The 14,143-nt window shown below is 37.7% G+C and overlaps 1 protein-coding gene across 1 annotated transcript in view; it reads right to left on the bottom strand.

The window, feature by feature from the left end:
- Nucleotides 1–6,238: 6,238 nt before the first annotated feature.
- Nucleotides 6,239–14,143, bottom strand: part of LOC136996234 (AT-rich interactive domain-containing protein 1B-like) — a gene marked incomplete at its 3' end in the record, with an annotated part of 33,539 nt that continues 25,634 nt past the window's right edge. The window contains exon 2 of the mRNA XM_067317159.1: nucleotides 6,239–6,285. Within this exon, the coding sequence (XP_067173260.1) occupies nucleotides 6,239–6,285 (47 nt within the window). The remainder of the gene's footprint in view (nucleotides 6,286–14,143) is intronic.

Genomic DNA, 14,143 nt, shown 5'->3' with positions numbered 1-14,143 from the left:
TTTCAGAGGGAGAGGAAAGAGTACAAGCATTTCAGAGGACCGATCTCTCTATTTTAATAAACCATTTCGCTTTCAGAGTGAAAAGGATTAACCACCACAACTAAGACTGCTGTGACAAATTATTCCTTCTCTAACTGTTGCTGTAAGATGCAAGAGAGTCTTGCAGATAACATTAAGTATAGCAGTGAGGTGGCATAAAAGGAGACTTCAGCATCAAGTAAAACTATATGATTCATTCAGAATTCAGTATGAGCCCTAAGCAGTGAAGTAGAGAGCGACTCGCTTAGTAAAGGGAGATAAATCCGCCCACTGTTTCTGTTCTGGCCCAGGGACTTATTCCCAGCAACCGCAGCGGGGAGTCACCAATTCCAGGACTTCCACACGTGGTGGGCACTCCAAGGAGCAGGTCTATTGGAGAACTTTGACAGCTTTCATACCACAGAAACTCTCAAGATTGTCTCCATTACATCAGAAACTATAAAACATTTTAAAGATGATTTAAAGAGATCCTCGTAATTACTGCATTCCCATAACGATTGCTATACCAGAGATACAGTAAGCGCAGTTCTCCACAAGAATGAAGTCTTCCCAGCACTTAGTGTGACTGAACTAAGCAAAACTTTAAGTAAGCATTCTCAATTTACCCTTTTAGAGACGCCAATCCAATCTAAATAGTCTTCTCCTTTACACTGGGTGTGGTTTTGCTAAAAGCGAGACAAGAGTCTTGATCTCACAATTTCTCAATGTTGACAACTACTGAAGTTCTTTCAACTCTAACCCATATTGGCATCTCTAAGCAGTTGCCTTCTCTTCCCAGGAAGAGGAAGCTAGATGTAAATCAGAAGCTCATGCTCACATTCCCATCACTGACTAGCACAGTTGGGTGTTTCAAGCAAATTCTGGAAGTGTATGGGCCTAATATATCCTTGTCACATACTATGAACATAACTTTACGTCAAGAGTTTATTTTAATGCCAGGCATTTACTGATCTCTATGCAGGAAAATGGAAGGCGTGGAACCAGTTTCTGCAGTTCACAAACTGCTCCTGTCGTTGAATTTGATACAAAACCCACAACAAAGTATAAATAAGCATGCATCCATCATGTTCATCCAGCAAAACAAATAGCACTGAAAGAAGCCAACAGCTGAGCTGCTGCCATCAGAAAGAAGAATATAGCCTTAGGAAAACCAAATTACAGCTATGCAGTTTGAGAGAAGTCATGGATGAAGACACATGGAAAGCTCTTCAAAAGTTACTACTGAACATGGATTATAATCAGCCTGAGACATCTTAGTCTCAGGTCAATGATTAATATTTATGCCTAAAAGTGCACTGAGCCATTCAAATTTGGAGCTTTACCTACATATTTTGTGTTTAGAGATTAGAAAGGAAGAAAGACCAACTTTCAGCCTGACCTACTGTGGACAGAACAATATACCTCATTTGGTTAAGTCTGGATTTGTATCAAGATATACACTGTATACGTAAAGGTGTTTATGTATATACAAATGCTATATCAATGTAATTCAGTTTTTCAAAAGTTACAAGGTTTGCCCCATGTCAGCCCAACAAATGTTTTGAAAAATGTTACATGTGAGTGAAAATAGAGGATGTTGCAAACAGGGTTTCCTTCCCACCTTCGTTGCTGACACTCAAACAAATAAAAGGTAATGTACATTCATTAAGAACTACTGCATATGGAAGAGGAACTTTACAGAAAGGCGAAAGATTCAGTGAGATACACCTACTGTTTATTTATTCAAATTGAAAACATTTTTTTTTTCCTCATCTCTTATGGCTACTGTTTTTTCAACCTCTGTATTGGAAAAACAGACAACTTTAACAGATGGTTCCATCAAATATTGCTTCCAAAAGGGCATCAATAGCTTTTAAAGCACTATTCATATAATGAAATAAGAAGCTACTGGTGAAATTTGTGTTACATACAATGCCAGGAAGAAAAAGGAGAAGAGAACCCTAGTCTTCCTTTACATGCATGAGACTATTACAATCAACAGATGAGATTTGGGTACATACATCTAACATTTTCCATTTGCATCTTTACATTCCCAATGCTTCCAGGCATGATTATATTTCCTTTACTGTATAACACAGCCTATAGTGAAGACACAAGCATAAGCATTTAAACACACATTTTACCTAAGTCCAGTGATAGCTTAAAAATCCTGAATATCTGCAACTGTGTAAAAGAATACTAGTTTCTACAAATACCATTTCTCTGTTAAAAAAAAAAAAGCAAAACACCCACCCACACCTTGAACATTCAGAAACAATAAATCCCATAAGCACAAATTTACAATTGTCTGGTAGTATGTTGCAGCATTCCACAAAGCCAGATTCTCCAAACTGCAACTCTTGAAAGCCAGGAAAGAGAGCTGAGGAGCTCATTCAGAAACACTCCAAAAACATGACTGACATGTGCATGACTAACACATGCACATGCTGAAGAGCTTACATCTGACTTAGAGTCAAGCACTTGGAACAAACACCACCCTACCTTTTGCACATGCAGTTCCATCTAACCCCACACAACATTCCCATGGCTAAGGTAAGAAGTTTCAAAAGGGAAGGCCATCATTAGCACCAAGATTTGCAAGTGTTAAAAATAAAATAAAAATTAAAAAGGAGAGATGAGGCAAGAGCTAAAAGCAAATGGAAATGATGCACTGAATTCCCCTCTGTCCACACAACCGTCATCTGTTTTGGATTATAAACTTTTCAGGGCAGAGACCCACCACTTTCTTACATTTACATAGAAGTGCCCTGCATATCTATAGTGCTACATAAATTATATGCTCCTTGGAACAATGTCTTGGCTTTGTCTGGGAAGGGCCTTGCTTGCCTATGAGGCATGAGCCAGATGTTATGGAACTCAATGGAAAAATTCCACCATCAACTGAAAATGGACTTTGGATCAAGAACAAGCAATAATTTTATATTATGTATTACTCTGATGGAATAAATTAGGACAATAATATATACAGCAAGGTCCATAAGGATCTTTTACATAAGATAATATGTAACACAACAGCAAAGCGATCCATGCTTATTTAAGATTACCTGTCACAGAACTGCAGAGCAGTGAGCTCTAGAGAGAAAGCCATCACATTATATACCTATTTATTGTTAGAACATTAGCACCTTCCAGGGGTTATGAAAGATCCACGTTAGACCACCTTAGGGTTCTTCGGGAGGGTAGGTGGGATGGAAGCAGTACTAACAAAATATTCAAAGACAGTATGCTCAAGTTCTTCAACTTTTTTAAAGTGACGCTACAGAAAAACAGGCAATGGCTGTTTTTCCACTTTCTTATATTTAATTCAGGGGAAGAGGAAGTGGCACTTCACCACTTGATTCTTTGCCCCCATGACAGTGTGGAAATGGTAGCTCAATTTACCCACTGTAGCCAAGAACTGACCGAAGAACAGTGGCTTATTCTCTAATTCCACTAGCAATAGCAGAACATACCCTTGTTTCTGCTAAAATGCTCTGTGAAGTAATGCATTTAAAACTGTTATTAACTCTCAAAAGTTAGGAGTTGATAGGAGCAGTTCACATCCACTGATAGCCTGCTTGATGATAACGACAGAAAACAGTACGGCTTACTCACATATTTGCAGGCCAGTGAAAGACTTCTTAGCACCAGAGACCTCGTACTAACGTAAGAGAATTCATTCTTTAAAACCACGATTGGTTCATTAGCTGATACCATGTACAGCATCACAACCCCGGGCAGTCCCTGACTGGAAGGCCTGTTGACGGGTACAAGCAAGTCACAAGCAAGTCCTGCGCCTCCTGTGGTGGAGCCACCGACCCGAGGAGTGCTGCCTCCCCTCGTCCAAGCACCCACCTGCGAGGCCACCAGCAAGCCATCAGCCCTGTCTCGCTCCCGCCGCAGCCGGCCTCTCCTCTCCTCCTCCTCCTCCGTGACCCTCCTGACATACAGGATGGCCTGCCTGAATCTCTGCCTCATTTCAGCATTTGTATGAGAAAGCCTTCCATCCCACACCCCGCTTCCAGCCCAGGGTAACTTCAGCACGCTGTTTGAGGGCAGTTTGTCGGAAAGTGTCACATGCACTGCGCTGCAAAGCTCTTGGGCAAATGACACCCTCAGCTCTCCATGTTGCTCTTGAACGATGCACTTCCTCTTGCCATGCCACACGCAAGTCTATGCCAACACAGCTCCGAGAAAGCCTCCTTCTAAAGACTATTTTTAAAATGCATTTAGTGTAGCTTCAAAGTCATACTAAGTTTCTGAAAGCATCCTGCCACCTTGGTTTGCAATGTGTTTCTAATGCCACAAATCCTCCTCCTCACTACACAGCCTGAAACACATGAAGAGATTCCTCACTGTACCGCCAGAAACTCTGCCCCGTTCACTTCACACGAGAAAGGAAAAAGCTTAACCCTGACTAAAGGAAACTGCGCAGACAGAGACAGTGAGTAAGCTATGAGCAACTGTCCAAAAATTTTTTTTTTTTTGAAAAGAAAACTTGCAAAGACGATCGTTTCCATCTGTTTTTATTAGCTGTAGTATGGTGTGTATGTACACAGAAACTGTAGTCATCTAAAAATAAGCTACCAAGTTGATTCGACACTAGAAAGAACGCTAGCCAAAGTGAAGCAACTTTAACCCACCACAGCATCCAAGTCACACCTACATAGTAATTATGCAGATATATGACATAATGTCAGTATAGGCAGATGACACACACTTATTACCAGTATGTTAAGTAGAGAACTCTTATTCACACGCTTAAGTGTTTTAGCACACTTCGTTTTCCTATTAAACTTCTATTTCCTATTAAACAGTATTTTTTGCTATAATATCAACCACTACATAATTGCTGTAAGGTACACTATACTTACAGTAAATACAATAATCAAGTAGCCAGTTACACATATCAAATACATAATCCACTCAGCCACACAGACAGGAAGCATTTTGTGTTTAACTTCAAGACTTATAAGCTGTTTTATTCAGGTGTGAGAAAATGTGTTATAACTAAATGATGTGCTGAAGTATGCATTACTAAAACTTAACTTTGTTGCAGCAAGTGGAAAAAAGTCTCATGCATTTTGATGAAATCCTAAGGAAGAAAAATTGACACATTCTGCTCTATACACACTAATGTTGGAAAGGGAAATACAAGCAGCACATTCCAAAAAGTAACTGTCATTGTCAGTCAAGAACAGTCATAATCTGAAGTCTCCCACTAAGATTATTTGCCCTACAACAAAATCCTTTCTAAAACAGGCGTTTTGGCAGTATACACACTCCCCTTCACTAGCCTCGATCAAAGCATCTGACAAGTGCGTTCCTACCGGATAAAGTATTTTCACATCTAAAAAGAAACTTTTTAGGAATACCACTTCTATTATAAAATACAACCAAAACATGCAAAATACGTCAAAACTGCTTGTTTAACAGACACCCAACCAAAAAGAGTTTCAAGGTCTTTCATTATACAGCAAAGATTGACATTGTCTTCTCTATCATACAGGAAGACAAAACAGCTCATCATTTTTATTTGCATAATGTATGCAGATTTTCATTAAATAACATTTTATACACTATTCCTGAAAAAACATGCTGCTTTGCAAAAGTAATTTCATAGTCATTACTCTTGACCATGTTTCGCTTTGTAGTTTACTTGCTTTATTTTTTCCAGCCCTTCCGTGACTCCGTAGCTGTCTAACCACAAACTTTATTGAATCAGTGTGGATCATTTATTTCCTTCTTAAAAGGACTTTGCATTTCTTGTCCAAATGTTCATGCTTTCAATGATTCCACAATACATTTCATGTCAATATTTCAACCAAAAAAAAAGGACCCACTATATTAAACTTATAGCAGGATGCAGTGTCTATCCATAGACACGAAAACTTTAAGACCACCGCACATCATCTTTTAGGTGAACCCTCTTTATTAATCAAGATGATTTTTATAAGGCATATTTTGAGGTTTTAAAGTGAAGAATAATTATATTGTTGTGTGTGAATGAGAGTAGAATACACCAAAGAATATATTTCATATCACATTCTATGCACAGCTGATGGTTAGCAGGTATGTTAAATGACAAAAAACAAATAAAAACATTAATACAGTGGAAACTGTCCCATGTTAAATTTAATTAGCTGATCTCATGAATGAATAACAGGGATAATTTTTCCTCTAATAGATTGCTGTTATAGAATTAAACTACCTTTCTTACCTTCTGAAAAAAGTCTTCCCCACTTTTCCCCTTGCCTTCAGCAGCAGCTGTTAAAAAAAAGACAACATCTGGTTAGAGTATATAAAAATAAAATTTATAAGTTTATGCATAGAAATAATCAATGAAGCCATGCCACTGAAATTATAACTACAGGTACTATTTTTTCTCATGTAGTAAACATTTTGAACTCTGAAAAATTGGCTAATACTTAGAACAGCCTTTTGCAGTCATTTTCTAAAGTCTCAGCCCAAGTAGATGCCTATATTTGCCCAGTAGAACTATTGTATATTAATCTATATTTTAGTAACAAAGTAAATATGACAGTTTAAGTCTAATGATTTATTCACATTGTACACTTTGCCAGGTAATTTTACCACTAAGATGTTTAGAAAAAAGCTAAAAGGGTACAGGATTTACTATATCAAGATTAAAAATTAGAGTAGAAAAAAAACAAACTCACACCATTGTGTTTAGCCAGAATCATGTTAAAATTTTTCCTCTATCCTACTATTTTTATTATATCAAGGTTAAATATAAAATCTTGATGCAATACTCACTATTTGGCTCATTGAGACTGAGAAAGCACCACAAAAATCTGAGTATGTATAAATATTCCTTTCTCATGTGTTTAGTGAATTTCTGCAGTAGGCACTCTTCAGCTGAAGAGCCAAATGCAACCCTCGGTGTTGCTGCTAGCTACAGTGCCATCGCGCAAACCAGATGTACGGTCACATTGCTAAACACTCAAGAATTACACTCGAGAAAGATGAATTCAAGCAAAGAGTGGCACTGGCCCTGGATGTGGCTACTAGCATGGCTAGGCAGCTGTGGACAGCTGTGGACTGGTCGCACAGGGAAGGCCTAAAACATCCTGACCCGCTTCACCTAATGAACCAAAGGCCGAAAGGCAAAAATCGTGAGCTCTGTGATCAAGACACTGCATCCAAAAGACTGTATCAGGGAAAAGGGGCATCACCAGATGTGCATGTGCCAGTGCCTGGGAGCCGCCCTGCGCGCTGGGGCTGTCCTGACCATGCAGTGGGGACATCTGGACTTAACATAAAAGGCACAGTTGACATTAGGAAGAGGGAGTATTAACTAACCTAAATATATGGAGGCTGCAAACAAAGTGTACAGCCTTGAGAGCACTTTTCAGTCAGAGTGCAGGAAAATCAGCAAGGGGAACAAACACTAACCCATTTTAGAACAGGGCTTGTAAGCTTCTGAAAAGAGACCACATAAATCACTGATGTCAAGAGCGGGACCTCTGCTAGAGCCTGGATTCTCTCCTGTGTATTTAAATCCCTAATTGTATATTTAGTTAATCTAAATGATCACACTTAGAAACATACAACTGTTTGCATATGCTGTAGCTTATGTGTGTTGCAACTTGAGACCTAGTAACCAATTCCAGAACCAAAGCTAATCACGAGAAGGATAATTTCCTTTTCCCAGAAAAAGCTGCCTCCATATGGAGCTCCAAATGCAGAAAGTTTCCTGAATTGTGTCAGGCTGCTGAAGCAAGAAACTTGTTGTCATTGTGATTTTTCTGTTTGTATTTCTCAAGTCCAAAACCTCTAGTTTGCCCATCATCACGGCTTCAAAACTCTGTTTTCAGCTGCTTAACTCTCCCTTACTCTTCAAATTACACAAACAATTCCAAAGTCATACATTAACATTAACTCAGTTAATGCAATCAGTCTAGGCAAATGAATGCGACTGAAGACACAAACTAGAGGCATGTCTTCCAAAGCGTCTCCCTCTGCACTAAACGAGACTACTCTTTTTACCCCTGAGGAAGCAATGCCACTGCAATAAAAATGTAAAGATGTATAAAATACAAGCTTCTCATAAAGCACCAACAGCAACATTTAAATATCATGGAGAAACTGTACACTTCAGAGTTTTATTTAATACAATTCAGAGATTTACATTATTTAACTCAAATGTGGTTAAAATGAAGGTGCTGAATGAAGCCTACCAAGCAATAGTCTTGCTGTAGGTGCAATTCCACAGTCCACTAGTCCACAAATTTGAGAGTAAAACAACACTGTCCTCACCCTCAAAATCTGCAAGTGCCTATAACAGAACAGTGAACCAAGAACAAGGTTGTCTGGAAGCAGAGAAAACAACTGGAAGAGATTCAAGAAGTCTTTCAGATTTACGAGCCACAGATACTAGCAAAAAAAGACAACTGAATGCTAACTTTATTTTTGATGGCAGCCACCTCATCAATACGTGTCCTTAAAAGTTTTTCATTAGCTTAGGAATGGCTATGAAATGCATTAGGGAAATGAGGAGTAACACACTGTATTTAAAGTGAAACATATGACCAACATGCTTTTAATCAGAAAGTACAGAAGATAAATTACAAAAAAGAACACAATAGATGGAAGGCTAAGCTGTAGTTTTAAGAATGGCCAGATTTCATTCCAGCTACAAATATATGATTTCTAAACTGAATAAAAATGAGAGGTAGATTAGACAGTAGCAGACACATTCTGAAGGGTATTTAAATAGAATGCTGACATAGCAAATTCCAGAATTTTTATTGTAGTTTTATTTTTAATCTGCATCATTCTGGTGACCTGATTTATGGCCTGGCATAGCCATGTCAGGGACCAGAGCTAGCTTCAAATTCAGCAGAAAAAGCAGCTTTTAGGAGACCTGCATGTGCCAGCTGCAGGTGTTCGTGCACCTGGAGCCTAGAGAAGGGACCACTGGACAGAGGAGTCCCTCCGAGTCTTCTGCAGACCCACAGGCTCCTCTGTCAGGGGGACCTGGTGCCACGAATACAACCCAAGTAGGAAAAGAGCACTTAAACTTTCCAACAGCGCGTCTTACAGCAAAAATGCTACCAGTCAGTGGAAATACTCCTTGAAGTCATTTCAATATGTATAATGACAACTGATCTGCAAGCAGCATTTCTGATGAGAAACAGGAAAGCATCAATGCTTGGACAGTATTTCCAGATGAGCTCTGGAAATTCAGGCCTGGTTAGCCACGGATGACCACTTCACCCTTCTGCCAAAGGCCCTTGTCCCCAAAGTGGATTTGACAGAAGCCAGATCAAACCAAATGGTAATTAATACAAGGCACCGACCGACAAACCTGTTCATCTCTGCCAACCTCTGCTACTCAGGAAATACCATCATCTTAGAAACAGGATTTATTTTATGGTACTAAATAATCACTCAGTTGACCTTCACAAAAAGCAGGATTATTTTTACACAAAATCCTAACACTGGTTTCAGAAATATGGAAAAAAGACTATGTAAATGTGCATGGTAAGCATTTTGTATTTTAAGCTGTACTCTATGTTTATTATAATTTCTTCCATACCATGAAATATTTAATATCAGGTTTTTGCTTTTCAAGATATATTGCATTGCCAAGGTTCTATCCAATACAAATATAAAGCAGTTGAAACAGGTGTTAACTATTATGGTACCCATGAAGTACACCCATCTTGTCTACTTAATCAAAGCATAAAAAAGACCAATCGTAATTTGTTGTAAGTTCACATGAAAAAAGTGAACTTGAACTTCTACTTTATATGTTATTTTAATTATGAAAACAATTGTTACAATATAGGCCATGTTTTACAGGAACTGAACACAAGGTACACAGTAAGTCTTTTTTAAATGAATTATTGTAATTTTTTGTTGATCTCACATCGGCTTTGCACCTCATTTTCAAAGTTCTTGAAATTGTTATTGAAAATGTAATATACATTTATTAACTTGCCTTTAAGTTGACTAGTATCAAAAAAATTCTCTCTATAAATGTAGTCTTTTAATGCAGACGAAGAAAATGTAACATGTTCTGCTCAAGATTTCAGCTTCTTCAAAACAAAATTATTCCTTGCATCAAAAAGCTCTTCCACAGAGAAGATAATATAACTAGGTATTATTTGGATTTCAGTAAGACAAGTCAACTTTATGGGATTTGAAGTGCAGAATAATATACTTCAAGACAAATAATGAACTATCTTTCACCTTTCCTATCCACTAAACGAGAATGACTTCATGACACTTATGTTGAGATACTCATCATCTTAGATTTGATCTTTTCTGAAACTGCCACAAAAAGGTGCTAACTACACAGTTATTTTTTTCTGAAATAGACAGTTATTCAAAAGAAAAGTAAAAATAGAGGTATTTTTCAGAAGTTACCAAGCTGTTTATCATATTAAGAAAACATTTTTCATTAAACAGCTAGGCCAGAAACCAACTGACAAAGATTGTTTTTTTTTTTTATGTGCACAGAAGTCTGACTATAACCCATACATACTTTGAAAGCTTGCTCATATCAAGCCAAGATAAAGAATTCCACCCCCATAGGCCACCGAGTTAAGCTAAATTACTTAAAATAAACCTTTAGGAAAAAAAGATATAGTACATTGTAAAAAAAAAAAAGTTGCATTTGTTGAAATCCAAACAAAACAAAACCTTACATTTTTCTTGCAGTTATAAAGGTATTCTCACTCCCAGTTTTCAGCTTAGAGAATATGAAGTCACATAGAAGAAAAACCCACTATGCTGAAATGAAAGAGTCTGGCTAAAGAAGAAAAAAGGTAACAAGGCCTAAATAAACAAGAGATTTGCATAATAAACAACCCAAATTCTGTTTTTCAATTGGCTTTTCGCTAGCGTACCAATTACATATTCTTCGCATTGGAAAGTGCCTTAGATTTTTTGTGACTAGTTCTCCATTTGACTCAAGTTATAAACACTCTTTCACTAACACAACGTTGCTGTCATGGGAAGACAGAACTTTGCTATTGTGGAAAAAAAAAAAAATCATTAATTTTATTAGAACAAATTTGATCAAGTAGCCCGAGATACATGCCATCAATCTCCATATTTCAGGGTTTCAAGTAGCCTCATAAGTGCGACCAAGTTTTCCGGAGTCAATGAATGAAAATCAGGCTCTTTAGAAACTGTCCTAGGTTCATATATGAAAGTACCCTCTAAATTATGAAGATGCTCAGCATAGACCGGTCAGAGTAAAGCCACAAAGTCAAAGGGAGGTGGGGGGGAAGGGGGGTGGGAAGGACAGAGGGGGTTAAGGGAGGCAAAAACTGAACAACCAAACTAGCAAAAGCATAGCTGTCCATATAGTACGCTGACAAATTTGCTGGGTCAGGAACTAAACAATGTCTGCAGTATTACATAAATTTCCCAAAGGCCTACATATTCTGTGACAAATGGACTCTAGTACTGAAGGTGAAAAATCAGGAATATCACTTTTCATTAACAAAGACAATTTTTTTTAAAAAAAAACATTGAAGACGTGCATGATAGAACTTACGAAGTTTATATGTGACCTTTCTTGCTCTGATAGAGCAGCCAAAGAAGAAGAATTAGAAGAATTTCAGTGTGTTCAATAAATGACAGTAAATAGATTGTTAAATAACTAGACATTTTTGGGTGGGTTCCACTGTATCTCCTCCTGTTAGAAGGAACTTGATACACAATCTATCAAGCTATTCATAAAAAGGTCAGGTGTGCTGTAACTTCTGATAGACATAACTAATTCTGGAAAAAACAGATTCTGAATATAAGGATATCCTCACCCTGTCATTGAAATACAGTCTCTATGAACACCCTGAAATCCTGCGTCTATGGCCTCTTTTCAAACTACTTGCTAGATGGATGAGGTTTTTTGAATCAAAGCCTAGATCATCTGAACGCACATTTAAACAGACACGTAAGAAGTCTGTATTCTTCATTCTCCTCTTGAATTCACCCTTACTCAGTTACAGTATCACAAAGATTGTGTATGCTTATTCAGTTATCAGTTTATTTTTGAAGAAACTTTTCCCCTGCATACTATAATACAAATAAGATTGTTGGAAAAATAATTAAAAGCATCCTACAGCAAAAAATCCAGACAATTTCAGCCATCCATCATTTGTGATGAATAAAGAGAACAATGCACAGAAAAAGGGAAACCCTAAAAGACAAATGATTGCTTCCACTACCACAAACCAAGCAGCACATTCTGGAATCAGAAATGGGTATGGCTGATATTTGAAGAGAATATTTAGTATTATTTCCTACCAGTTATAGCACTTTAAAGAAGGCAAGGAGGAAGATGAAATACCCAGGAAAAAAAGTACTATTCTATTATCAGGTGAGAAAAAATTTCAGCTGAGGCTTTTCCTTTAAAAAGATTGAGAAGGAAGAAAGTAGAGCTGTCTGCAATTACAAATACAAGAATATCTGCATTAGCATGAACTGAAAAGGAATAGACAGCTTTTCAGTGTGGTGTGGTAAAAAGTGGCAAGACCTAGTAACATAATCGTCTTAGCTGAAAAGAAAAGTGCACTTAAATGGTTTTTTTGCTTGTTTAAGGCTGTTCAATATTACTGTAAAGAGCTAATGGTAAAATAAGAGAATACTTGCTGGCAAATAGCATTTGACCTGACATACCAAGGAGACAAGCGTAGGAATGTGTGCACTTCTCATGGGTGAGAAGTTAGATGAAAATGCAGAATAAGTGGTATCTTTCGATGCAGACATGAAAGTGTGAAAAATGGTATCCCCAGGGAGAAGTGCCTTCACTTCCACTGCTGCGGGTCCCACAGCAGGGAAAGAAGCAACCAGTCTTAGATACTGAAAGCCAACACAGCACAAAAACAGAAGATGACAACCCTATTCAGATATGCTCTAAAGCCCAATAGGACATAGATTTTGAACAAATATTCCTAGTTATTTGCTCCTGGTTTCTTTAAAGACTGCATGGATTTGGGGGCTAATAACATCAGGGGAAAAAAAAAAGAATCAAATTATGCTACAGGCTATACCACTTTGTCAATTTTTTTCTCCCTATGTCAATATTTTTAGAATTGCCCAACTATAAAAGTCCATCCAGAACCAATAATTTAATACGTAACAACTGTAAGTTTTAGATATATCCCAACAGATTTTTCTGATTTTGTAAAACAAATTTATCTCTAGAGAAAATGCTATCTGCCAAGTCTACGCATACTGAAAGTTTATTTGCTTATTTTCATAGCCAAGTCACAGATGGAAAATAGGTTGTGAAGCTGGGGTTGCTTTGGGAACCCCATTTTCCTAGTTAGAAATCGCTCCTTCAAAAGGCACACACAGGACTAGCTTCTTCAGGCAGCCACAGAATGCCTCCTTATGTGAAGCATAATAGACCATTTGGCCAAAGATTTAGGATTTCAAAGAAGATAATAAAGGGAATTTTTCACTTCCTGCCAGCTACTCTTAAGAATGAAGTCAGGAAAACTGACTAGCTACCAGCACTATATTACCTGATTAAAACTACTACATAAACTGCTTCAAATTGACACTTCTTCAGAAAAAACAAAAATTCACAAATAAAACACCTGTCATCTCAATTACTTTGCTTCTCTTCCCTTGCACATGGAAATCCTATTAACAAAATTTTCCCTTAATAACTTGATTAGGATCGTGACATTAGAACTGCAATCACAAATCAGGGAGAAACTAAGAGAAGGGCAGCACAGTCATTACTGCTAGTCTAGCCCAACAGCACCCAAGTCAATTCTACTCACTGCTTTAACATACTGGGTACAATATTCCTGAAAGCCTTCTGCATCGTCCTGCAGAGGCCTTCGACAATTCTGACGTTGCCTACAGCAGACATGCCAGCTCATGTTTCTAGATGAAACTTTCAACTTCTCCTCTACTTTCATCCAAACTTTTACTAACTTTTTTAATGCTAACATTTCCAGAGCCTGCAGCCTGTTCAAGCTTTTCTAGTCTCACTATCAAAATCTGGGTTGAAACCTTCTTCCCCCTTGGGATACTCAGCTGTCCAAACAGAAGCTGAAAACCAAAGAGTAAAGAGCCTATTTGAAAGATACTGTATGCCCTACACTTTTCTTCAAAAAACTTCTTAAGTATT

This window comes from Apteryx mantelli, unplaced genomic scaffold, assembly GCF_036417845.1.
Source record: "Apteryx mantelli isolate bAptMan1 unplaced genomic scaffold, bAptMan1.hap1 HAP1_SCAFFOLD_274, whole genome shotgun sequence".
Taxonomy (NCBI): Eukaryota; Metazoa; Chordata; class Aves; order Apterygiformes; family Apterygidae; genus Apteryx; species Apteryx mantelli.
The sequence above is the reverse complement of the archived record's forward strand: the minus strand, read 5'-3'. Positions and strand labels throughout refer to the sequence as shown.